The sequence below is a fragment of the Leucoraja erinacea genome, chromosome 7 (genome assembly GCF_028641065.1).
Source record: "Leucoraja erinacea ecotype New England chromosome 7, Leri_hhj_1, whole genome shotgun sequence".
NCBI classification, from domain to species: Eukaryota; Metazoa; Chordata; class Chondrichthyes; order Rajiformes; family Rajidae; genus Leucoraja; species Leucoraja erinaceus.
The window spans coordinates 49,528,281-49,554,555 of NC_073383.1; the positions used below are offsets into that span (position 1 = coordinate 49,528,281).

At 42.7% G+C, this 26,275-nt stretch overlaps 2 protein-coding genes across 3 annotated transcripts in view; one reads left to right on the top strand and one right to left on the bottom strand.

The window, feature by feature from the left end:
• LOC129698985 (secreted phosphoprotein 24-like) overlaps positions 1-26,275 on the bottom strand; it is a 165,434-nt gene that overhangs the window by 97,238 nt on the left and 41,921 nt on the right. The gene's annotated exons all lie outside the window — the stretch shown is intronic.
• LOC129698990 (secreted phosphoprotein 24-like) lies at positions 1,716-26,176 on the top strand. Of its 2 annotated transcripts, none has more exons than XM_055638541.1 (9): positions 1,716-3,158; positions 3,291-3,394; positions 4,416-4,544; positions 4,758-4,889; positions 5,005-5,049; positions 5,695-5,739; positions 6,760-6,804; positions 25,239-25,283; positions 25,861-26,176. In XM_055638541.1, the coding sequence occupies exons 1-9, from the start codon at positions 3,107-3,109 to the stop codon at positions 25,933-25,935; spliced, it is 672 nt and encodes a 223-aa protein (XP_055494516.1). In that variant the 5' UTR covers positions 1,716-3,106; the 3' UTR covers positions 25,936-26,176. The 2 variants fall into 2 exon arrangements, with proteins under 2 accessions (XP_055494516.1, XP_055494515.1); XM_055638540.1 differs by lacking the exons at positions 1,716-3,158; positions 3,291-3,394; positions 4,416-4,544; ... (2 more) ...; positions 5,695-5,739; positions 6,760-6,804 and adding exons at positions 21,899-22,051; positions 22,174-22,277; positions 22,868-22,996; ... (2 more) ...; positions 24,067-24,111; positions 24,800-24,844.

Below are 26,275 nucleotides of genomic sequence, written 5' to 3' on the forward strand. Positions count from 1 at the left end.
TAAGGGAAAATAATTGTTTGGCACGGACTTGTAGGGTCGAGGGCCTGTTTCCGTGCTGTAATTGTTATATGGTTATATGGTTATATTCCTCTGAGACGGCATGTACGAATCGCCAGGTTTTGGCACCATTTTATCAACTACAATAGAGCTCTGACCAGCCCCCGTTCTCACAACCGCAATCGCCGGCTCCCTCCATCCTCCTCTCCGGTTCTCCGGTCCTCGGGGGATGAACAGCGGCCAGTTCGGCTGCTTCTCTCTGAACTCTAAAGGCTGCACAGCCCTCCGCCCCTCACATCCAGCCATGCCCTCACTCCCAACTGATGGAGTTCTACAGAGATACTGCATGGACAAGGTCTTTCATCCACTGAGTCTTTGCTGACCATCAGGCACCAACACACATATCCCAACCCTCCACTAACACATTTTATTCTCCCCACATTCTACCAATCATCCACATACAAGGAATACATTACAAAGTGATTCACACATTTTTGAAATGTCCAAGGAAACTGGAGACCAGAAGGAAGCTCACAGGGACAAATGTAGAACATGAAAACTCCACATAGTCAGCATCAGGGTTGAACCCAGTCACTGGAAATTTGAGACAGCAGCTCTATCCTCTGTGCTCCTGTGTCATCCCTAGCTCATGGCTTTGACAAGGTGAACACAGAGAAATTACTTCCCTTTTTTGGCAGGGCCAGAATTAAAGACCAAGAAGTAGAATAGTGAATAATAAACTGATTGCCGAGTTGATGCGTATGTTTGAAGAGCACGCCACAAATCTGGAGTTTATAACCATGGCAAGAAGAAGAGTAGATGACATTCACTCCACGACCAGGAGGAAATGGACCAAAACTGTACTCATTCCCCTCACCGGCCACCCTCCCTCCCCCCAAGCCTTCAAGCCTTCACATCTGCTGTACTGAGCTTCAAAGCAATGCTCAATATGTACTCCTTCAGTCTGGAATGAGCCAGTTGGCAACATTGCCTACCATAGTTCTATGGTATCCTAGTTTTGCATCCTACACGCCAGGGACAAATTACAGAAGCCAGCTTACCTCCAAACCTGCAAGTCTTTGGAATGTGGGAGAAGACCAGCACACCCGGTGAAAACCCATGCGGTCTCAGTGAGTATTTATAAACTCCATCAAGACAGCACTAGGAGTCAGAAACCCGGGTCTCTGGCACTGTAAAGACTGCAATTCAAAACTATTATGCACCAGAATGCCATCCGTAAATGTGGTTGGCTCATAACAAATTGTTGATGATATCTACGCCTAGGAGTTTGAACCCCTTGATCATCTCAAATGTAGACAATGGTGGGTACTCAACCTCATTTTCTGAAGTCATTGACAAACTCCTTTGGTTTGCTGACATTGCTCTTGTTTCCAGCAGCAGTATTTTAGAAATTCCAAGTCATTTCTAGGTTATTGGCAATGTACTGCAAATAAATTATCGCGAAATTCAATTTCGCTACAAGGCAGCTTTGTACAAATTAGAGTTGTTTATTTCTTCACATCTGTGAACTTAATATTTCATGTTCTGAGGAATAAAACGTGATTTCATACTATTCCCATCAAATGCAAACTTGATGACGATACTTGGAGGAAGCTCTGCCCACAATCACAGCCCATCTTTCATCTGGATCTGGTGCCCACAATCAACAAGTTGAGCAAACATGAACCAGTGTGCTTTGAGGAGTCTACTTCATCAGAAGAGCAAGGAAATTCAATATTTTTTTAAATAATTCTCAGTAATTGCTACATATGCACCATATAAAGCATCCTATCAGGATGCATCACAATGTATTTTGTCAACAGTGTCAAGGCCAGTTATGCTGTTGCAATAAGAATTGAATTGTTCTGTTTTCAGTAAATATAGGATGATTAAGCCTCTTGACCATATCCAAACAACTCTGATATCCACACCATACATGAGTACAAGAGGTAATACAAAGAGAAAATAAACAGAGTGCACAATATAGCGTGACAGCTACAGGGAAAGTGTGGGTTAAAGATATAACAAGCACCACAAGATAGATTGAAGAATCGGAGTTCATCCTTAGCATATGAGGGGACATTCAAGAGTTTGATAAAAATTGGGAAGAAGTTGAATCTGATGGTGCGTGCTTTCGAGCTTTTGTATTGACTGCTAGATGGAAGACGGGGGAAGAGGGAATGACCAGGATGTGAGTTGGATCTTGTTTGTGTTGGCTGTTTTCCCCAGCCAGTAAAAAGTTTAGGTTGAGTCACTGGGGCAAAGGGGGATGAAGGCAAGTTTACTTGGCATTTGGGCTAAGTTCATCACTCTCTGAACCTTTTGTGGACCTGCGCAGAACTTGGTTTGGCAGATTCTTGATTAGTAAAGTTTTCAGATGTTACGGGGAGAAGGCAAGAGAATGGGGTTGAGGGGAAAGATAAAACAGCCATGATTGAAATGGGGAGCAGACTTGATGGAGCAAATGGCCGGATTCTGCCAATTTAACCTATGAACTTATGAAGTAGAGGCATTGGTGTGCTTTCCTGTCGGTAGCTTCAATGTGGTTGGCTCAGAACTAATTGTTCGTGATATCTATGCCTAGGAATTGGAACCACTTGATCATCTCTATTTCAGCACCATTGATGTAGACTGCAGAGGGTACTCCATCACGCTTTCTGAAGTCAGTGACCAGAAACTTTAGTTTGCTGACACTGCAGCAGTATTCTGGAAATTCCAGGTAATTCCAGGGTTTTGGCCATGCACTGCAAATAAATCATCAAAAATGTATATATTTGTAAAGTGGTTTTGTGCAAATCAGAGTTGATAGTTTCTTCTCTTCTGTGAATTTACTATTTCATATTTTGAGGCATCAAACCTGATTTCATACTTTTACCACCAAATCTAAACATGATGACGATTCAAGGAGGAAGCTCTGCCCGTAATCACAGCCCACCTTTCATCTGGTTCCGGTGACCACGATTAACAAGTTGAGCAAACATGAGTCAGTGTTTGAATGTGGTTGAGGTGCAGGGTATAAAGACCGAAGGCAGCGAGGTGAAGGCAGATCGAGAGAGAAAGAAGCAACTTTACTCTAAGAACCCAGCCGGCTGATCCTACACGAGGCAGAATGAAATCCTTCCTCCTCGCCATCGCTGCCGTGCAGATCCTCCACTGCTCAGGTAGGTACTGGGGAGAGGGAGGGCACGAGTTACTGGTAATGAGCTTCAGTCAGCGATAATTCACCAACATGTAAAAATACTTCACCAACGCTTGTTTGAATATTTTGTACAACTTTCCTTCTCTCGCTACAGGAGTGCCAAGCACCAAGGATGCTTTGAGAGCCTCAGTTGCAAAGCTGAATGAAATCACCGAGATCACAAACTTGTGTGCGATCACCAGGAGAGGTGAAACAACTGTAAGTATGCCCTGGTTTAATTGTGTTTCACAGACTATGTACTGCATGGATGTGTCTTAGTGCAAGTTAATTGGCTACTATAAATTATCCCCAGAGGATGTTCATTGCAAATAGAATAGACAATAGGTGCAGGAGTAGGTCATTCGGTCCTTCGAGCCAGCACCGCCATTCAATGTGATCATCCCCAATCAGTACCCCGTTCCTACCTTCTCCCCATATCCCATGACTCCGCTATTTATAAGAGCACTATCTAGCTCTCTCTTGAAAGCATCCAGAGAACCTGCATCCACTGCCCTCTGATGCAGAGAATTCCACAGACTCACCACTCTCTGTGAGAAAAAGTGTTTCCTCGTCTCCGTTCTAAATTGCTTACTCCTTATTCATAAACTGTGGCCCCGACTTCTGGTCTCCCCCAACATCGGAAAAATGTTTCCTGCCTCTAGCATGTCCAAGCCCTTAACAATATCATATGTTTCAAACAAAACCCTCTCATCCTTCCAAACTCCAGAGTGTACAAGTCCAGCTGCTCCATTCTCTCAGAATCAAAAGGGAATTGGTGGGCATGTGAGGATGAGAATCAGTTGAAGGGTTGGAGGGGAATATAAAGAGGGGGAATAGGACAGATGGGATTGTTCTGCTGGGTGCCAATGTAGGCCTGATGGGTTAAATAGCCTCACACCGTCTGATTAGAAGTATGAGATTATGTGTCTGTTCAGATAAGGTTTAAATGTGAGGGTTTAATTACTAAATATGTACTCTAAATTAATTCACAGTTTTCAATGAATATTAGATCAAGAAATTAAATCCCAAATCTGTATTTAAATCTCGAATCTCAGACTAGACTCTTGATTTGGAATTAAGGTTGGAATTTTACCTTTGGGCTATTTAAGTCTTTTGCTCATTTTGGGTGATGATACTGGCACAGCCAATGTAAACAACTGCTGTAGATCTAAGCTTGACCAAATCATTGTAAGAACAGCAGATAGAATAATACATCATTAAACTGTTTTCTTTTCAACAGACCTATCGCACGGGTAAGCTGTCGTACAATGTGGATTTAACATTCTCTGTGAAAGAAACAGTTTGCTCCAAGAATTCTGGACAGGAATTTGATGATCCCAGTTGCACCTTCCGCCCTAAGGACATTGCTGTGAGTCCGGAGTTACATTGTAAACTATTAGAATATTTTTGTGTAATGAGCAACATCATAGAAAGCGATATATCTGTAGATTATATAATTGAATTGACCATACATACTGAATTATATTAAACAAAAGTCTGTAAATTGAGTTATATTTTAATTACATCAGAGTAGATTTTTGATCCATGAATAATTTCCCTGCATTATGCTTTATTTTCACAGGAGAAAGGGTTTTGCAAAAGCCATGTGGAATATTTTGCTGATAAAGTGGCTGACGTTGATGTGGAATGTGAAGGTCTGAAGACCATTGACAGCGAGAGTGACTCAACAGAGTCCAATGAAACCAGTATTGAGGTAACTGCACAGTTATACACCTCAGCAATAGTGAGACTTTTAACACATGAAATATTTTACAAAACGTTTCTTTCCTTCCCGGTATAAAGATCTAAATGTAAATTTCTTCACACAGGCTCAAAGCAAATCAAACGAGACATCACTAGAGGAAACCTCAAGTGTGAGTATTAACTAGTATTTTCTCAGATTATTTATCTTGTTGTGAGTGTATGATAGAATAGTGAGTGAAAAAGCGTGTTGTCTCAGTCTGATGTGGAGGGAGGAGATTCTGATATTTAATTTCACTGTATAATGGACCTGGTGTCCACTGAAGATGAACTTAGCATCAACAAGGCAAAATTACAGGAGCAGTGTCTTCTAGGCTGACACCAAAAGTCGTCACTGAGTACAAATCCTTCCTGCAGGGATACCAGAGCTTCATTTAAGTAGATGGCAATTGATGCCTGTGTTACTTGTCGCAGGAATATCAATTGACTCTGTACTGCCACTTTACCTGGCATTTTATTGAATACTGGGCCAATGTAGGGAATGAGACTTTCAATTAAACTTCCTCAGTCCAACACTACTTCATTGAATCAATATTCAGGAATGTTGGATTAACAATCCCTCATTATAATTCAATATTCTAGCCTAGCATTTGGAGGGAATGCATTAATGCTTTTTATCTACCCAGTCAAGTCAAGTCAAGTTTATTTGTCACATACACATACGAGATGTGCAGTGAAATGAAAGTGGCAATGCACGCGGACTTTTCCATCCAAATCCATCCTCTGCTTATTTCCTAAATGTTAATGCTTTCATACAGGTGGAAAGCAAGTCAGAAGAAACTTCACTGGATGAATCTTCAAATGTAAGTTTAATTTGTGAATTGTTATCTCTTGATTCTGAACTACATTAAGGTGTAAAATGTAGACTGATCTGTCGGAATGTGGTGGAAGAATTTTCACTCATAATATGTCTGTTCCAAACAGTAGAAGGGAGAGTAGTGAGTGGTCTTTGAATATTATCTTCAACACCTCAACACATCTTTACTAAACTGAAACAGTAACCCTTGACTGAACATAGCGACTGAGTCTTCTTAGTTCACTGGGATGAGAGACCCAAAGTCCACCTCCCAGTGAAGAAATTCTTCCCGAGCTCAATCCCAATTGATCTATCCATTACTTTAACATTAGACACTTGAGAGAGTAGAAACATCCGCTCACACACTCCTACCACACACATTATCATAATTATGGCCATTGTAAAGATCTGTGCCTGCTCTGTCTCTCATCATGCGGCAAATGCACTATTCAAGGACCCATTCTGGTGAACCTTTGCTTCACTCCTTATATCAAGCATATCCTTCCTTAGACAAGGAGGCCAAAATTGTACGCAACACACACAAAGATTCCATGTCATTGGAGTACTCTTGTACTCAAGTCCTCTTGTAACAAAGGCAACAGATCATTTGCCTTCTAATAGCTTGCTCCACTTGTACCGAACCACGTCTGAAATGACCAGAAACCTTACAATGAATTAGAACTCCATTAGAAATCAATATTTAATACGTGCATGCAGGTAATTGCAGATACAAATTAGTCTATTTTTATATACATCAGGATGCAATTAAGTTCCTTGTTCAGAAGCATTCAATAATGATGAACACAACATTATACCATCTATAAAACAGTAGTACCGTCTGAAGCAGTGCAAAAAAATAAAAATAAAAAACTGAATTAGGGAAAATTAGGATCAAGTGTATGTGGCAGCACTTCCAGGAAAAGGGTGAGAAAGATGTAATTGTTTCAGAAATCTGATAGCGGTTAATATATTTTCATAATTCCTTATTATTGTTCTATACTAAGTATATAATATTATTTTCAAAAAGGACAAATCCAAATCAACAGAGACATCACTCGAGGATCCAGACGATGTGAGTATAAGCAGAAACCTTTTCAAATTATTTTTCTGTTATTTTTTAATATCTTACATAGAAACATAGAAACATAGGAAATAGGTGCAGGAGTAGGCCATTTGGCCCCCTTCGAGCCTGCACCGCCATTCGATGTGATCATTGCTGATCATCCAACTCAGTATCCTGTACCTGCCTTCTCTCCATACCCCTGATCCCTTCAGCCACAAGGGCCACATCTAATTCCCTCTTAAATATAGCCAATGAACTGGCCTCAACTACCCTCTGTGGCAGAGAATTCCAGAGATTCACCACTCTCTGTGTAAAAAATGTTTTTCTCATCTCGGTCCTAAAAGATTTCCCCTTTATCCTTGGGTTGAACTATGTTGGAATAGAGGATGAGACAGCCATTTATTGTTGCTCAATGCAGTTCTAAAGGGATTATATTGTTTGATTCCCCAGGGGATGTTGGGCTGAGGGGGAGTTGTTGAGTTGACTCCACTGACCCCACTCCTCATGTTATCCAGGCTTCATTAAGCAGAGCAAATGCAAATATTTTAGTGAGGACTTTTCCACTCCAACACAGTTTCTCAAATTCTGATTTGCCCTGATATAAGTGGCATCATTTACAATTCATTCATTAAAGGTTTTGTTCAGCGGTTACTTCACAGTCTATTATTTAATACTGAATATATAAATATTTTCACACAGGTGCAAGACAAGTCAGAAGAGGCATCAATCGAGGAGTCTTCGAATGTAAGTATAATCAGGGAATCCATATTAATTGTTAAGATAAAGAAGCTTGGTCAGGCTTCTCATTATTAAATTACTACCCATACTCATTAGAAAGGTGGGGAGAGGATATTGTTGTGCAAATGCTTCTGGATGTTCAGAGGCTGAGGATTGCCAACTTCACCCTGTGTAAGTTTGGTCTTCACTTAATTTTGAACTAGAATTAGAAAAGGCAATGACCTGTGGACAATCCTGGTGTGTGGACATATAACCACCAGCTTCATTAGGGGAGCATCCCAGAGATTGTCAAGATTTAACAGAGTATAATTACCTGTTCTGGGAGAGTGCGAGTGGGATGCAGGTGGAGGTCAGCACAGCCATGACCAACTGATGATGAAATCACCTCTATTACCTTAATAATTTATCTCAATGCCCCAGTATATCAATATTTTACTGCAACTCAGCTTGTAAAGTGTTTACTAAGAAGTTACAGCACTTATAATTCTGACTGGTTCCAATAACCATTTATAAACTAAAATTATTTAAACTTTACGTCTGGACATGATATTAAAATAGTAATTATTTATCTTGTCAAACAGATGAAAAACAAGTCAACAGAATTATCCCAGGAGGAGACTTCAAACAAGGGAATGAGGTCACATGAGTGAGACATTAACCATGAATGAAACTCCTGAGAACCTGAACTCAGTGTGAACACAAGAAGACCTCATTCAGAATAAACAAGACACTGTCACATGTACTGTACTTGCCCATATACAAGGACAGGGGCCTGGAGCTCCTGACTGTACATATCACTGTAACTGGGAAATTCTACTGATTGTAAATATTCTGTTTTATTGCTGTTTATTATTATTTAATACATTGTGGATCTAAATAAAATTATTAAGAAATATTCACGGTTTCGCTCCCAGAATTTGTTTAGCATGTCGCTGATCTACAGAGGTTCATCCAGTCATTGTGCTCGTGATAGCCATTCCCTCCCTTGTCCAGTGGGACTCCTGATGTGGGACATTCTCCGCCTGGCAAATTCATAGAAACATAGAAACATAGAAATTAGGTGCAGGAGTAGGCCATTTGGCCCTTCGAGCCTGCACCGCCATTCAATATGATCATGGCTGATCATCCAACTCAGTATCCCGTACCTGCCTTCTCTCCATACCCCCTAATCCCCTTATCCACAAGGGCCACATCTAACTCCCTCTTAATATAGCCAATGAACTGGCCTCAACTACCCTCTGTGGCAGAGAGTTCCAGAGATTCACCACTCTCTGTGTGAAAAAAGTTCTTCTCATCTCGGTTTTAAAGGATTTCCCCCTTATCCTTAAGCTGTGACCCCTTGTCCTGGACTTCACCAAGACCCTGTACAACTGCAGTAGAACCCCCCTGCTCCTATACTCAAATCCTTTTGCAATGAAAGCTAACATACCTTTCGCTTTCTTTACTGCCTGCTGCACCTGCATGCCTACCTTCAATGACTGGTGTACCATGACACCCAGGTCTCGCTGCATCTCCCCCTTTCCCAATCGGCCACCATTTAGATAATAGTCTGCTTTCCCGTTTTTGCCACCAAAATGGATAACCTCACATTTATCCACATTATACTGCATGTGCCAAACATTTGCCCACTCACCCAGCCTATCCAAGTCACCTTGCAGTCTCCTAGCATCCTCCTCACAGCTAACACTGCCCCACCAGCTTAGTGTCATCCGCAAACTTGGAGATATTGCCTTCAATTCCCTCATCTAGATCATTAATATATATTGTAAATAGCTGGGGTCCCAGCACTGAGCCTTGCGGTACCCCACTAGTCACTGCCTGCCATTGTGAAAAGGACCCGTTTACTCCTACTCTTTGCTTCCTGTTTGCCAGACAGTTCTCTATCCACATCAATACTGAACCCCCAATGCCGTGTGCTTTAAGTTTGTATACTAATCTCTTATGTGGGACCTTGTCAAAAGCCTTCTGGAAGTCCAGATACACCACATCCACTGGTTCTCCCCTATCCACGCTACTAGTTACATCCTCGAAAAATTCTATAAGATTCGTCAGACATGATTTACCTTTCGTAAATCCATGCTGACTTTGTCCAATGATTTCACCACTTTCCAAATGTGCTGCTATCCCATCTTTAATAACTGACTCTAGCAGTTTCCCACTACCGATGTTAGACTAACTGGTCTGTAATTCCCCGTTTTCTCTCTCCCTCCCTTCTTAAAAAGTGGGGTTACGTTTGCTACCCGCCAATCCTCAGGAACTACTCCAGAATCTAAAGAGTTTTGAAAGATTATTACTAATGCATCCACTATTTCTGGAGCTACTTCCTTAAGTACTCTGGGCTGCAGCCTATCTGGCCCTGGGGATTTATCGGCCTTTAATCCATTCAATTTACCCAACACCACTTCCCGGCTAACCTGGATTTCACTCAATTCCTCCAACTCCTTTGACCCGCGGTCCCCTGCTATTTCCGGCAAATTATTTATGTTTTCCTTTGTGAAGACGGAACCAAAGTAGGTATTCAATTGGTCTGCCATATCCTTGTTCCCCATGATCAACTCACCTGTTTCTGACTGCAAGGGACCTACATTTGTTTTAAACTAATCTCTTTCTTTTCACATATCTATAAAAACTTTTGCAGTCAGTTTTTATGTTCCCTGCCAGTTTTCTTTCATAATCTATTTTTCCTTTCATAATTAAGCCCTTTGTCCTCCTCTGCTGGTCTCTGAATTTCTCCCAGTCCTCCGGTATGCTGCTTTTTCTGGCTAATTTGTACGCATCATCCTTCGCTTTGATACTATCCCTGATTTCCCTTGTTATCCACGGATGTACTACCTTCCCTGATTTATTCTTTTGCCAAACTGGGATGAACAATTTTTTGTAGTTCATCCATGCAGTCTTTAAATGTCTTCCATTGCATATCCACCGTCAACCCTCTTAGAATTAATTGCCAGTCAATCTTGGCCAATTCACGTCTCATACCCTCAAAGTTACCTTTCTTTAAGTTCAGAACCATTGTTTCTGAATTAACAATGTCACTCTCCATCCTAATGAAGAACTCAACCATATTATGGTCACTCTTGCCCAAGGGGGCACGTACAACAAGATTGCTAACTAACCCTTCCTCATTACTCTATACCCAGTCTAAAATAGCCTGCTCTCTCGTTGGTTCCTCTACATGTTGATTTAGATAACTATCCCACATACATTCCAAGAAATCCTCTTCCTCAGCACCCCTGCCAATTTGATTCACCCAATCTATGTGTAGATTGAAGTCACCCATTATAACTGTTTTGCCTTTGTCGCACGCATTTCTAATTTCCTGTTTGATACCATCTCCAACTTCACTACTACTGTTAGGTGGCCTGTACACAACACCCACCAGCGTTTTCTGCCCCTTAGTGTTTCGCAGCTCTACCCATACCGATTCCACATCCTCCAAACTAATGTCCTTCCTTTCCATTGCATTAATCTCCTCTCTAATCAGTAACGCTACCCCACCTCCTTTTCCTTTCTCTCTATTCTTCCTGAATATTGAATATCCCTGGATGTTCAGCTCCCAGCCTAGGTCACCCTGGAGCCATGTCTCCGTGATCCCAACTATATCATAGTCATTAATAGCTATCTGCACATTCAACTCATACACCTTATTATGAATGCTCCTTACATTGAGACACAAAGCCTTCAGGCTTGTTTTTACAACACTCTTACCCCTTATACAATTATGTTGAAAAGTGGCCCTTTTTGATTTTTGCCCGGGTTTTGTCTGCCTGCCACTTATACTTTTCACCTTGCTACCTATTGCTTCTACCCTCATTTTACACCCCTCAGTCTCTACGCTCACACATTTAAGAAACCCTTTCCCTTTAACTCCATCCTCCACTATCCCATTCGACACCCCACCCCCCCTTATTCGGTTTAAAGCCACCCATGTAGCAGTGGCAAATCTGCCTGCCAGAATGTTGGTCCCACACCTGTTAAGATGCAATCCGTCCCTTTTGTACAGTTCCCCCTTAACCCAAAACAGATCCCAGTGATCTAAGAATCTAAATCCCAGCCCCGTGCACCAGTTCCTCAGCCACACGTTCAGGTCCCATATCTCCCTGTTCCTGCTCTCGCCAGCACGGGGAACTGGAAGCAAACCGGAGATAACATCCCTGGAGGTCCTGCTTTTCAACATTTTTTCGAGCTCTCTAAAGTCACGCTGCAGAATATTCATCCCCTTCTTTCCGACATCGTTTGTGCTGACATGCACTACCACTTCCGGATGTTCACCTTCGCCCTTGAGGATTTTCTGCACTCTGTCCGTGACATCCTGGATCCTGGCACCGGGAAGGCAGCACACCATCCTCGCATCCCGTCTGTTGCCGCAGAAACCCCTGTCCGTACCTCTCACAATGGAGTCTCCCACTACAATGGCCTTGCCTGCCTTAGGCCTTTTTGGTTTTGGCTCAACAGCCCTATTCGCATCGCATGCCAGTCCGCCGCTCATGTCTTCTGTCCCAACAGCTTCTAAGCGGATGAACCTGTTTACAAGAGGTACATCACCCGGGGACGTTGGCATTCCATGCTTCCCTCCCTTTCTCACTGTCTCCCACCTTCTCTCTTCCAGTACCTTAGGTGTAACAATCGTACTGTAGGACTTGTCGAGGAACGACTCCGTTTCCCGTACGAACCGGAGGTCATCCACTTGCTTCTCCAGTTCCCCAACACGGCCCTTCAGGAGCTCCACCTGGATGCACTTTTCGCATTTGTAGCAGCCAGAGGCACCAGCAGTGTCCTTGACCTCCCATATACTGCAAGCATCGCACTGAATCAGCTTGCCTGACATCTCCTTCTTTCGTCTCTACCTCTCAAGCGTATTGCGTGGTCTCCTCTCCTAAGACTCTCGAGCCAAAGATTCACACTTCCCTTACAAGGCCGCTCCTCACTGCCGCTCGCTAAGAGCCGTCTTGCTTAAATTGACTGATAAATTGTTTAAATTACCAATTTACAAAGCAAATTCCTCAGTTTTCAACTGTTTTCCCACACTGACTCACTTCTCTCCTCCCACTTGGGCTAGAGCCAATCAGTCGTATCTCTTGCTAATCTGCTGCTGCTGTTCCTCCCAAATCTACAGCAGTTCTGAACAAAGACTTTCCTGGCCTTGGCCTTTACTTAAACTGTTTTTCACCCCTCTCCTCCCACTTGGGCTAGAGCCAATCAGTCGTATTCCTCATGTGTTGGACTATTTGCTGGTCTATATTAACGTCAGGCACAGCATCCTCGATAGCTTATTTCACTTGCAGCAAGATTGATTTATTTGAGTAGTTTGACATTCATGTCTTACGTTAGCTTTTTAAAATCTTCAACAATTACATTTTTAAATAATTAGATTTTGGGGCCAATGAGAGATGGGTTGGGTGTATTTAAGAAATTATTGAATTGAGTGTTTGCCTCAAAGCTGCAGCTTGAATATTTTCTCTCGTTCTGTGGGTGAATTCTTCAACACTGTACAACGATGCAGCGGGTAGAGCTGCTGCTTCACAGTTTCAGTGAACCGAGGTCAATCTTGACTTCTGGTGCTGTCTGTGTGGAGTTTGCGTGTTCTCCCTGTGACTGTTTGCGCTTCCCCTGGGTTCTCCAGTTTCTTCACACCTTCCAAAGATGTGCAGGTCGTTGGGTTAATTGCCCGCTGTAAATTGCCTCCGGTATGTAGTTGAGTGGGAGAATTGTTTTAAACATTTTGGAAGTTAATTAAAAATATTAACAAAATGTAAACAGACAAACTCAATAAACCAGTGCTTACCATTTAACTGAGTGGTGAGCTGGACAGTTCTTTGAGAGGTGATTCATGCTGGCATATCTCCACCAACCCACTCCTAAATCCCACATTTCATCCTGTGGGCCCCATTACATTCCTGTTGCTGGGATTGTGGCCTCTGAACAATTTGCAGCATCAGTTCAAGCTCAAGTCTTCACATCGTCCATCTATGGAATTAACCAAAGGATAGCTTCCATATGCAGAAAGTACGCTTTTGATTTCTTGGTTAACATGCATTTCTGTGCCATGCATTTCATCAGAAACTGTTATTTATCCATTTTCAATCATTTCTGTTGGGGATGCAAGTTATGATTGGCAGTGAACGTCAACAAGATGACTGTCATCCAGTGAGAGCAACTGCTCACACAGTCAGCAATGACTTCAGGCCTGTTGCACTGACCTCTTTAGTCATGAAGACCCTTGAAAGGCTTGTGCTGGCCAAGCTGAAAAATATCATGAACCCTCTGCAGTTTGCATATCGGGCCAATAGATCTGTGGATGTTGCAGTCAACCTGGGCGTGCACTTTATCCTCCAGCATCTAGACCGCCAGGGGACCTATGAGAGAATTTTATTTGTAGATTTTAGCTCTGCATTCAACACCTTTGTGCCAGATCTACTACATTCCAAACTTTACAAATTGACTATGCCTGAACCCCTCTGTCAGTGGATCTCCAGCTTCCTGACAGACAGGAAACAGCATGTGAGGCTGGGAAAGCCCATCTCGGACCCGCAGACACTCAGCATAGGAGCACCGCAAGGCTGCATACACTCCCCTCTCCTTTCTACACCAATGACTGCACCTCCACTGACTCCTCTGTCAAGCTTCTCAAGTTTGTGGACAACACAACCCTGATTGGACTGATCCAGGATGGGGAGGTTCAGAAGAGACACAGCTGGCTCTCAGGTGCCATCGCAACAAATGGAGCTCATTGGTCTTAAGACAGTGGAATTGATTGTAGACTTTAGGAGAGCTCCCCCTCCCCTCATCCCACTCAACATCAACAACACCACGGTCACATCTGTGGATTATTTTAAGTTCCTGGGAACTATCATCTCCAAAGATCATAAATGGGAGGCCATTTAAGATCATTGGAGATCTTGGTCACTTCCTGTCCGAGCCGCATCTTCGCGCCCCTCCACGCAGCCTATCACCTGGATTGGCGCGACCTTTCCTGCCAGAGACAGGCCAGAGCCTCAGCTTCAGCAGAGGTGGCGCATCACTGGATTCCATCGTGTAGCGAGCGATGCCTTACTAGGGTCGCCGTGTTGGAGCTCCGGAGTGCTGGGATAGCCGACTTTGACACTGTGCATCTGTGGTCTGTGGAGTTTCCAGCCGTGGGCGTCACTGACTTTCCAGTCGCGGACGGCGCTGTCGCTGACTTTAACATTGCGGAGACCTGGGATCTCCCGCCGAGGTCACCAGCATTGAATCACCGCAGTCTCCGGTAGGAAGCGGCCGATTTGGGCCGCTGAGAATGTTCGAGGGCCTGAAACATCGGGCCGGTAGTGGCGACTACAGAGGCCTCAATAGGCCCCGACCACAGGTGAACTGAGGAAGAGGACTGAACTTAGGTGCCTTCCCTCACAGTGGGAAACATTGATTCCGCTGTGGGGGATGTTTTTTATGTTTTATGTTAAACTCTAAAGTGTTGTGTTTATCTTATTTGTGTGCTGCATGGTAATTCAAATTTCACTGCATCAATTGGTGTATGTGACAATAAATGTCCTTTGTCCTTTGTCCTTTGTCCTTTTGTCCATTGACTCCACAGTCAAAAAGGCCCAACACAGGATGTACTACCTACGGCAGCTGAGGAAGCACAATCTGTCATAGCCAATGATGGTCCAATTCATATGGCCATCATAGAGTCTGTCCTCACCTTCTCCATCATGGTCTGGTGATCAGCTGAGAAGGTAATTGGCTGCAACCTTTCCTCCATTGATGAACTGTACACTTCAAGGGCCAGGAAGCTAGCAGGTAAGATCATCTCTGACTCCTCTCACCATGGCCACAAACTCTTTGAATCACTTCCCTCTGGAAGGTGACTCCAGACTGTCAAAGTTGCCACAGTCAGAAATAAAAATACCTTTTGTTCACGACTAGTAGCTCAATAACCAAAAATCTGTGGCCTCCCTTTGCTCTGGTATTTTAATTAATTCACATGTTTAATCAATAATGTTTTATTATTAACATAAATAATAATAATAATAAATTTTATTTATGGGCGCCTTTCAAGAGTCTCAAGGACACCTTACAAAAATTTAGCAGGTAGAGGAAAAACATGTAAGGGGAATGAAATAAATAGTAGAGACATGACTAGTACACAAAGTAAATACAGAATTCAATACAAAACACAGCATGAGGCAATTAATGCACAGATGAAAAGGGAGGGGGACGTGGGGCTAAGGATAGGCAGAGGTGAAGAGATGGGTCTTGAGGCGGGACTGGAAGATGGTGAGGGACACGGAATTGCGGATCAGTTGGGGAAGGGAGTTCCAGAGCCTGGGAGCTGCCCTGGAGAAGGCTCTGTCCCCAAAACTGCGGAGGTTGGACTTGTGGATGGAGAGGAGACCAGCTGATGTGGATCTGAGGGACTGTGAGGGTTGGTAGGGGGAGAGGAGGTCAGTGAGATATGGGGGGGCCAGATGGTGGAGGGCTTTGTAGGTGAGGATCAGGATTTTGTAGGTGATCCGGTGGGAGATGGGAAGCCAGTGAAGTTGTTTGAGGACTGGAGTGATGTGATGCCAGGATTTGGTATGGGTGATGAGTCGGACGGCTGCGTTCTGGACCAGTTGGAGTTGGTTGATGTAGGTGGAGCTGATGCCAAGGAGAAGTGAGTTGCAATAACATTCATTGTTTTCTGTGCCATTCCTATCACTGTATGTCATGTTGTCACTTGCGGGCGGAGCATCAGGGTCAATTCCTTGTATGTGAATACTTGACCAATAAACTGATTCATCCATTCATTCATTCATTCATTCATTCATTCATTCATTCACAACACTCACAAGCTCATGTCATTTCAACTCCCAAGGACAGCAGTGTTGCTCAGATCCTACTTTACGACCCACTTGAAAGAAATTCATAGGGAAGTGCAGGAAAGTTTTCTAAAGAATAAGAAAACCAAGTAATATCAAAAAATGGGTCTAAGAAATGTAAACAGGTCCTCATGTGTTGATTGACAGTTCACTGAAAGTAGCAATTGTGGTGGGGGAGGCAGAAGAGGCAGAGTTCAAGACAATTGGACTAGTTTCCACAGGGACATGTAGCAAAAGCAGAGAAATTACGTTGAACATGTAGCCGTATGAATCTTGGTGTAATCATGCTCGATCAATTTTCAATGGTCAATGCTTCTATATTGTCATATGTACATATTTACAGTGAATTTTATTTTTTCTGCATACAGTTCAGTAAGCTGCGCCATACCTAAAAATAATCAGTAATTAATAAAAAGAGCATAAATATACTCCTCTGAGACCGCATGTAAGTGTCGCCAGGTTTTGCCGCCATTTTGTCAACTACAATACAGCTTTTACCGGCCCTCGATCTCACAACCGCCGTCGCCAGCTCCCTCCATCCTCCTCTCTGGTTCTCCGGTCCTCGGGGGATGAACAGGGGCCAGTTTGGCTGCTTCTCTCTAAACTCTAAAGGCTGCACAGGCCTCTGCCCCTCACATCCAGCCGTGCCCTCACTCCCAACTGATGGAGTTCTGCAGAGATACTGCATGGACAAGGCACACTTACCGCAACCCTCCACTAACACATTTTATTCTCCCCACATTCTACCAATCATCCACATACAAGGGGTAAATTACAAAATGATTCAGACATTTTTGAAATTTCCAAGGAAACTAGAGATGTGAGGGGGGCTCACAGGGTCAAATGTAGATCAAACAAACTTCACATAGGCAGCACCCAGAGTCAGAATTGAACCCAGTCACTGGAAATTTGAGACAACAGCTCTCTCCTCTATGCTCCCACGTCATCCCTGGGTCATGGCTTTGGCAAAGTGACACAGAGAAATTACTTACCTTTTTTGGCACAGCCAGAATTATAGACCAAAATCAAAATAGTAAATAATAAACAGATTGCCGAGTTAACGTGTATGTTAGGAGAGCACGCTAAGAATCTGTAGTTTATTACCATAGCAAGAAGAATTCACTCAATGGCCAGGAGGAAAGGGACCAAATCTTTAATCACACCCAGGTAAAACCCACGTGGTCACAGGGAGTATGTAGAAACTCCATAAAGACAGCACCAGGAGTCAGGAACCCGGGTCTCTGGCACTGTAAAGACCGCAACTCTACCTCTGCACCACTATGCAATCTGTAAATGTGTTTGGCCCCGAACAAATTGTTGATGAACTCTCCTCCGAGGAGTTTGAATCCGTTGATCATCTCCAGTTCAGCACTTTAACGTAGACTACAGTGGGTACTGCATCTTATATTCTGAAGTCATTAACCAGCTCCTTTGGTTTGCTAACATTGCTCATGTTTCCTGTAGCAGTGTTTTGATAATTCCAGGTCATTTCTGGGGTATTGGCAATGTACTGCAAATAAATTATCCCAAAAATCAATTTAGCTACAAGGCAGCTTTGTACAAATCAGAGTTCAGTATTTTTTCACCTCTGTAAACTTAATATTTCATATGCTGAGAAAACCTGATTTCATACTATTCCCACCAAGTGTAAACATGATGACGATACTCGGAGGAAGCTCTGCCCACAATCTCAGCCCACGTTTCATCTGGATCTGGTGCCCACAATCAACAAGCTGAGGAAACATGAACCAGTATCCTTTAAGGAGTCTACTTCATCAGAAGAGTAAGGACATTCGATATTTAAAAAATAACTCCCAGTAATTGCTACATATACACCGTAGAAAGTATCCTATCAGGATGCATCTCAATGTATTTTGTCAACAGTGTCATGGCCAGTTATGTTGTTGTAACAAGAATTTAATTGTTCTGTTTTCAGTAAATACGATGATTAAGCCCTATACACTTGACCATATCCAAAGTCAACTCTGATATCCACACTATACCATATCCACACCAATAAACAGAATTTAAACTCCGCGAACAAGCCGATTCAAACTCCACGAATCAGGGCGGATGAAGCCGCTACCATCCAGTCCAGAGGACGAAACTGCTGTCGTGGGAGCTTCCGAAAATTTGTCTCCAACAAGGGACCTGTGAGCTTCCAATGTTACCGTCTACAGGGCCCGCGGCCGAAGCCTCCTAAGCTCCGAAGTCGGGTGGCAGCCACAGCGCCACCACAGCCTCCAAAGTCAGACAGCTCCATGATGGTGAGTCCACAGGCTCTGCCACCGGAGCCCCCAAGGTCGATTCCAGTTGGAGGCCACCAGCTCCTCGATATTAAGCCTCAGCGCAGACGGAGATACGACAGGGAAAAGGTCGCATCCCCGTTGAAGGAAGAGATTTTAAAAAAGTTTCCCGCACCCCCCAAATATACACAACTAAAAATAGACTAAAACATACATCTAACAAGACAAAACGAAAACAAAAGAAAACAAAAAAAGGAAAGACAGACGGACTGCAGGCGAGCCGCAGCTGTTTGGGCAGCGCCGCCACTTCCGGAAATATGAGGGTTCGTTCAAGAGTTTGATAGGGAAGAAGTTGTCCTTGAATCAGATGGTACATGCTTTCACACTTTTGCATTGACTGCTTGATAGAAGACAGGGGAAGAGGGAATGACGGGGATGTGAATTGGTTCTTGAATGTGTTGGCTGCTTTCCCCACCCAGTAAGAAGTGTAGATAGAGTCACTGGGGCAATGGGGGATGAAAACGAGTTTACTTGTCATCTTGGGCTACATTCACAACTCTCTGAGCTTTCTTGTGGTCCTGTTCAGAGCTGTCGACAAACCACGCTTTGATCCATCCTTATACGATGCATTCCAAGGGGCATATGTATTGTACTGTATTGTTGTATTGTATTCAATTTATTGTCATTATCTCATGAGTCACCGAAATGGATTTTCCTTACAGTCAGGTATCATAAAAATAAATAATAAATAAATAAAACATATTTTAAAAAAGCACAACCACATGACACAACATAACCCCACAGTGGGACCAAAGTTGAGGAAGGTACCATAGTCCAACCAGCCTCCCCATCGATCTTCCCAGATGTTCACCCGTGGTTGGGGCCTCCCGAGCAGCCGCAGTCGCTGCCACGGGCGGTCTGATGCTCAGGCCCTCTCGCCGAGATGATGGAACACCGACGCCAAACCCCGATTGAGAACATCCTCAGCGGCCTGGACTTTCAGATCAGCCATCTCCCACTGGAGTCCGCGGCTCCCGAGTCCACAGGCCGAGCCGGGCAGAGTCGCAGGACTACGCAATGTTGGTCAGCGCCGCCCGCATTGGGAGCTCCGCGAACCAGAGCTCCGCGATGTCGGTGCTGCAGGCCCAGCAATCCGGAGCTCCAAACGGCGATCCCCGGTAAGGCATAGCCCGCCCCGCGATGTATCCAGCACTGCACCACTGCCACTCGAGATCTAGTCGGTCCCGGCAGGAAAGGCTGCGCCAATCCAGTAGGTAGGCCGGTGGGCAGTGGGGGGGGGGGAGGAGGGCGAGGACGCGACTCGAATAATAGTCGCGTCCTCTCCAGGAAGCGACTGAAGGATGGTATCCCCCTTACCGTTCCCTCTTCCCCCACATAAAGATATTAAAAAACCCCACAGAAAACCCACTTCAACATAAAAATAAAAAATAAAAAGACATCGGACTGAAGGCGGAGGCAGCTAGCACCAGCGCCACCGGATATTAGTGAGACATTACTAAGGTTTATTTGAAATATGGTGAATGTCCAAACACCTCTGAGGAAGTGTCTGAGGAAGGATGTGCTGGCATTAGAGAGCGTCCAGAGGAGGTTTATGAGAATGATCCCAGGAATGATTGGGTTAATATATGATGCACCTTTGACTGCACTGGGCCTGTACTCGCTGGAGTATTGTAGCACGATGGGCGATCTCATTGAAACTTACCGAATAGTGAAAGGCCTGACTAGTGAATGTGTAGAGGATGTTTCCACTCATGGGAGAGTCAAGGATCAGAGGATATAGCTTCAGAAAGGAGATGAGGATGAATTTATTTAGTCAGTGTTCGGTGTATCTGTGAATTTCATTGCCATAGGGTGATTTCACGAAAGGTCACTGGAGCGTAGATCAGCACCCATGTGACCGAAAATCTCAACTGTGAATGGGAAAACACGCACTTTCCCATCCGTTAAAAACATGGAAAATGGCCGATATTTGAGCTGAAATTTTCTGTGCTAGTCGGGGTGACCGTGAAGCACAGCGACCTAAATTTTCAGGCAAAAAAAAGATAGAAAGTAAGGTAATTACAAGAGGGAACTGAAGGTGGAAAAACAGTGGAAGTGAACAGCGGACATTTGCCGTGGAGATTTAAAAATCCAAAATATCGGGAATTATTGCGTTTGCTCGCTGAATTTCATCAAAGGTAAGTTAATGATGCCTTACTTTTGATGAAATTCAGCGAGCAAACGCGATAATTCCCGATATTTTGGATCTTTAAATCTCCACGGCAAATGTCTTCTAAGCACTTCCGCTGGATTGGCACCTTCAGTTCCCTCTTGTAATTACCTTACTTTCTATCTTTTTTTTTGCCTGAAAATTTAGGTTGCTGTGTTTCACGGTCACCGCGACTAGCACAGAAAATTTCAGCTCAAATATCGGCCGTTTTCCATGTTTTTAACGGTTGGGAAAGTGCGTGTTTTCCCATTCACTAACATGTAACATGTACTCCAGTTGAGATTTTCGGTCACGTGGGTGTGGATCTACGCTCCAGTGACCTTTCGTGAAATCACCCTATAGATAGATGAGGAGGATATTTTTAAGGAAGAATTTGGAGATTCTTGATTAGTAAAGGTGTCAGATGTTACGGGGAGAAGGCAGGAGAATGGGGTTACGGGGGAAGATAAATCAGCCATGATTGAAATGGGGAGTAGACATGATGGACAAAATGGCCTGATTCTGCCCCTTTAATCAATGAACTTATGAAGTCGAGGCATTGGTGTGCTTTCCTATCGGTAGCTTCAATGTGGTCAGCTCAGAACTAATTGTTGGTGATATCTATGCCTAGTAATTGAAACCCCTTGATCCTCTCCACTTCGGCACCAATGACGTAGACTGCAGTGGGTACTCAATCTCGTTTTTTGAAGTCAGTGACCAGCTCCTATAGTTTGCTGACATTGCTCATTTTTCCTGCAGCAGTATTCTGCAAATTACAAATCATTCCTAGAGTTTTGGCAGTGCACTACAAATAAATAATCCCCAAATTAATATTTGTAAAGCGGTTTGTGCAAATCATTGTTGATTGTTTCTTCTCCTCTGTGAATTTACTATTTCATATTTTGAGGCAAATCTGATTTCATACTTTTACCACCAAATCTAAACATGATGACGATACTTGGAGGAAGCTCGGACCGTAATGACAGCCCACCTTTCATCTGGTTCCGGTGACCACGATTAACACGTTGAGCAAACATGAGTCAGTGTTTGTATGTGGTGGAGGTGCACGGTATAAAGACCGAAGGCAGCGAAGTGAAGGCAGATCGAGAGAGAGAGAGAGAGAAGCAACAACCGTAATCTGAGAATCCAGCCGGCTGATCCCACACAAGACAGAATGAAATCCTTCCTCCTCGCCATCGCTGCCGTGCAGATCCTCCACTGCTCGGGTAGGTACTGGGGAGAGGGAGGGACTCAGAAAGCAATGAGTTACTGATAATGAGCTTCAGTTAGCGATAATTCACCACGGCTTGTTTGAATGTCTTGTACAACTGTCCTTCTCTCTCTGCAGGAGTGCCAAGCACCAAGGATGCTCTGAGAGCCTCTGTTGCAAAACTGAATGAAATCACTGAGATCACCAACTTATGCGCGATCACCAGGAGAGGTGTAACAACTGTAAGTGTGCCCTGGTTTACTTGTATTTCACATGCTATGTTCTGTATGTGTCTGAGTGCAAGTAAATTGGCTACTATAAAAATTATTATCCCAAGTGACGTTTCATGGCAAATAGAATCAAAAGGGACGATGTGAGCATGTGAGGGTGAGAATCAGTTGATGGGTTGGAGGGGAATATAAAGAGGGGGAATAGGACAGATGGGATTGTTCTGCTGGGTTAAATAGCCTCACTCCGTCTGATTAGAAGTATGAGATAATGTGCCTGTTCAGATAACATTTAAACGTGAGGGTTTAATTACTAAACATGTGCTCTATATTATTTCACAATTTCCAATGAATATTAGATCAAGAATTTAAATCCCAAATCTGTATTTAAATCTTGAATGTCAGACTACTCTTGATTTGGAACTAAGGTTGGAATGTTACCTTTGGGCTATAAAAGTATTTTGCTCATTTTGGGTGATGATACTGTCAGAACCAATGTAATCATCTGCTGAAGAAAAGACCTGTGTAGATCTAAGCTTGATCAGATCATTGTAAGAACAGCAGATAGAATAATACATCAATAAACTTTCTTTTCATTTCAACAGACCTATCACACGGGTAAGCTGTCGTACAATGTGGATTTAACATTCTCCGTGAAAGAAACGGTCTGCTCCAAGAATTCTGGACAGGAATTTGATGATCCCAGTTGCACCTTCCTCCCTAAGGACATTGCTGTGAGTCCAGAGTTATACTGTAAACTATTAGTATATTTGTGTGTAATGAGTAACATCATAGAAAGCGATATATGTAGATTATATAATTGAATTGACCATACATACTGAATTATATTAAACAAAAGCTTGTTAATTGAATTATATTTTAATTACTTTGATTTAGTTGAGTTTTGATCCATGAATAATTTCCCAGCATTATTCTTTATTTTCACAGGAGAAAGGGTTTTGCAAAAGCCGCGTGGAATATTTTGCTGATAAAGTGGCTGACGTTGATGTGGAGTGTGAAGGTCTGAAGACCATTGACAGTGAGAGTGACTCAACAGAGTACAATGAAACCAGTATTGAGGTAACTGCACAGTTATACACTTCAGCAATAGTGAGACTTTTAACACATTAAATATTTTACAATATGTTTCTTTAGTGCCTGTTATGAAGATCTAAATGTAAATTTCTTCACACAGGCTCAAAGCAAATCAAATGAGACATCACTAGAGGAAACCTCAAGTGTGAGTATTAACTAGTATTTTGTCAGATGATTTATTTTGTTGATCTCAATTGTTAGCAATGAATTGTTAGATTTCCATTCAGAATTGTAAGTGAGAAAGTGTGTTGTCTCAGTCAGAAGTGGATGGAGGGATTCCAATATTTAATTTCACTGTATAATGGACCTGGTGTCCACTGAAGATGAACTTAGCATCAACAAGGCAAAATTACAGGAGCAGTTTCTACTCGACTGACTCCAATAGTAGTCACTGAGGACAAATCCTTCCCAGATGGATACCAGAGCTTCATTTAAGTAGATGGCAATTGATGCCTGTGTTACATGTCGTAGGAATATAAATTGACTCAGCAGTCACTTTACCAGGCATTTTATTGAATACTGGGCCAAAGTAGAGAGTGCGACTTTCAATTAAACGTCCTCAGTCCAGCACTACTTCATACAATCAATACTCAGGAATGTAGGATTAACAATCCCTCATTTATAATTCATTTGGAGGGAATCTATTAATGCTTTTTATCTACCAAACCCATCCTTTGCTTATTTCCTAAATGTCATTGCTTTCATACAGGTGGAAAGCAAGTCAGAAGAAACTTCACTGCAAGAATCTTCAAATGTAAGTTTAATTTGTGAATTGTTATCGCTTGATTCTCAACTATATTGTGATGTAGATTGATCTGTCAGAATGTGGTGGAAGGATTTAAATGGATATGTCCATTCCAAACAGTAGAAGGGAAAGTACTGAGTGGTCTTTGAATATTATCTTCACCTCAACACATCTTTACTAAACTAAATTTGTAACCCTTGACTGAACTTAGTGACTGATCCTCCATTGGTCTCTGGGATGAGAGACCCAAAATCCACCTCCCAGTGAAGAGGTTCTTCCTCAGCTCAATCCTAATTGATGTATCCATTACTTTAGCTTTCGACACCTGAGAGAGTAGAAACATCCCCTCAGGAGTGAGAGAGTCACACATTATCATAATTATGTCCATTTAGAGGCAATCACCTCACCTCATATATATCGGGATGCAATGATGTTCCTTGTTCAAAAGCATTCAATAATGATGAACACAACATTATCCAATCTGTAAAACTGAAGTACAATCTGAGGCAGTGCAAAAAACAAAACCAAAAAAAACGATAAACTGAATTCGGAAAGTTAGGATCAAGCGTATGTGGCAGCACTTCCAGGAAATGTGTGAGAAAGATGTGATTGTTTCAGAAATCTGATAGCAGTTAATATATTTTCAAAATTACTAATTATTGTTCTGTACTAAGTATATAATATTATTTCCAAACAGGACAAAACCAAACCAACAGAGACGTCACTCGAGGATTCAGACGATGTGAGTTTGAGCCAAAACCTTTTAAAATTATTTTTCTGATATTGTTTAATATCTTGGGTTAAACTACGTTGGAATAGAGGATGAGACAGCCATTTATTGGTGCTCATGTAGTTCAAAAGGGATTATATTGTTTGATTCCCCTGGGGATGTTGGGCTGAGGGGGAATTGTCGAGTTGGCTCCACTGACCCCACTCCTCATGTTATCCAGGCTTAATTAAGCAGAGCGACTGCAAATATTTTAGTGAGGACTTTCCCACTCCAACACAGATTCTCAAATACTGATTTGCCCTGATATAAGTGGCAACGTTTATAATTCATTCATTAAAGGTTTTGTTCAGCGGTTACTTCACAGTCTTTATTATTTAATACTGAATATATAAATATTTTCACACAGGTGCAAGACAAGTCAGAAGAGACATCCATCGAGGAGTCTTCCAATGTAAGTATAATCAGGGAATCCATATTAATTGTTAAGATAAAGAAGCTTGGTCAGGCTTCTTATTATTAAATTACTACCCATACTCATTAGAAAGACAGGGAGGGGATATCGTTGCACAAATGCTTTTGGATGTTCAGAGGCTGAGGATTGCCAACTTCACCCTGTGTAAGTTTGGTCTTCACTTAATTTTGAACTAGAATTAGAAAAGTCAATCTCCTTGAGGACAATCCTGGTGTGTGGACATATAACCACCAGCTTCATTAGGGGAGCATCCCAGAGATTGTCAAGATTTAACAGAGTATAATTACCTGTTCTGGGAGAGTGCGAGTGGGATGCAGGAGGAGGTCAACACAGCCGTGACCAACTGATGATGAACTCACTTCTATTACATTAAGAATTTATCTCAATGCCCCAGTATATCAATATTTTACTGCAACTCTGCTTGTAAAGTGTTTACTCTGCAATGAAAGCACTTACAATTCAGAGTGGCTCCAGTTATCCATTTATAAACTAAATTTATTTAAACGTTGTGTCTGGTCATGATATTAAAATTGTAATTATTTACCTTGTCAAACAGATGAAAAGCAAGTCAACAGAATTATCTCAGGAGGAGTCTTCAAACAAGGGAATGAGGTCTCGAGGGAGTCGCTAACCATGAATGAAACTCCTGAGAACCTGTACTCGGTGTGAACACAAGAAGACCTCATTCAGAATAAACAAGACACTGTCACCTGTACTGTACATGCCCATATACAAGGACAGGGGCCTGGAGCTCCTGACTGCACATATCACTGCAAATGGGAAATTCTACTGATTGTAAATATTCAGTTTTATTGCTGTTTATTATTATTTAATACATTGTGGATCTAAATAAAATTATTAATAAATATTCACGGCTTTGTTTCCGGAATTTGTTTAGCATGTCACTGATCTACAGAGGTTCATCCAGTCATTGTGGTCGCGTCAGCCGTTCCCTCCTGTGTCCAGTAGAA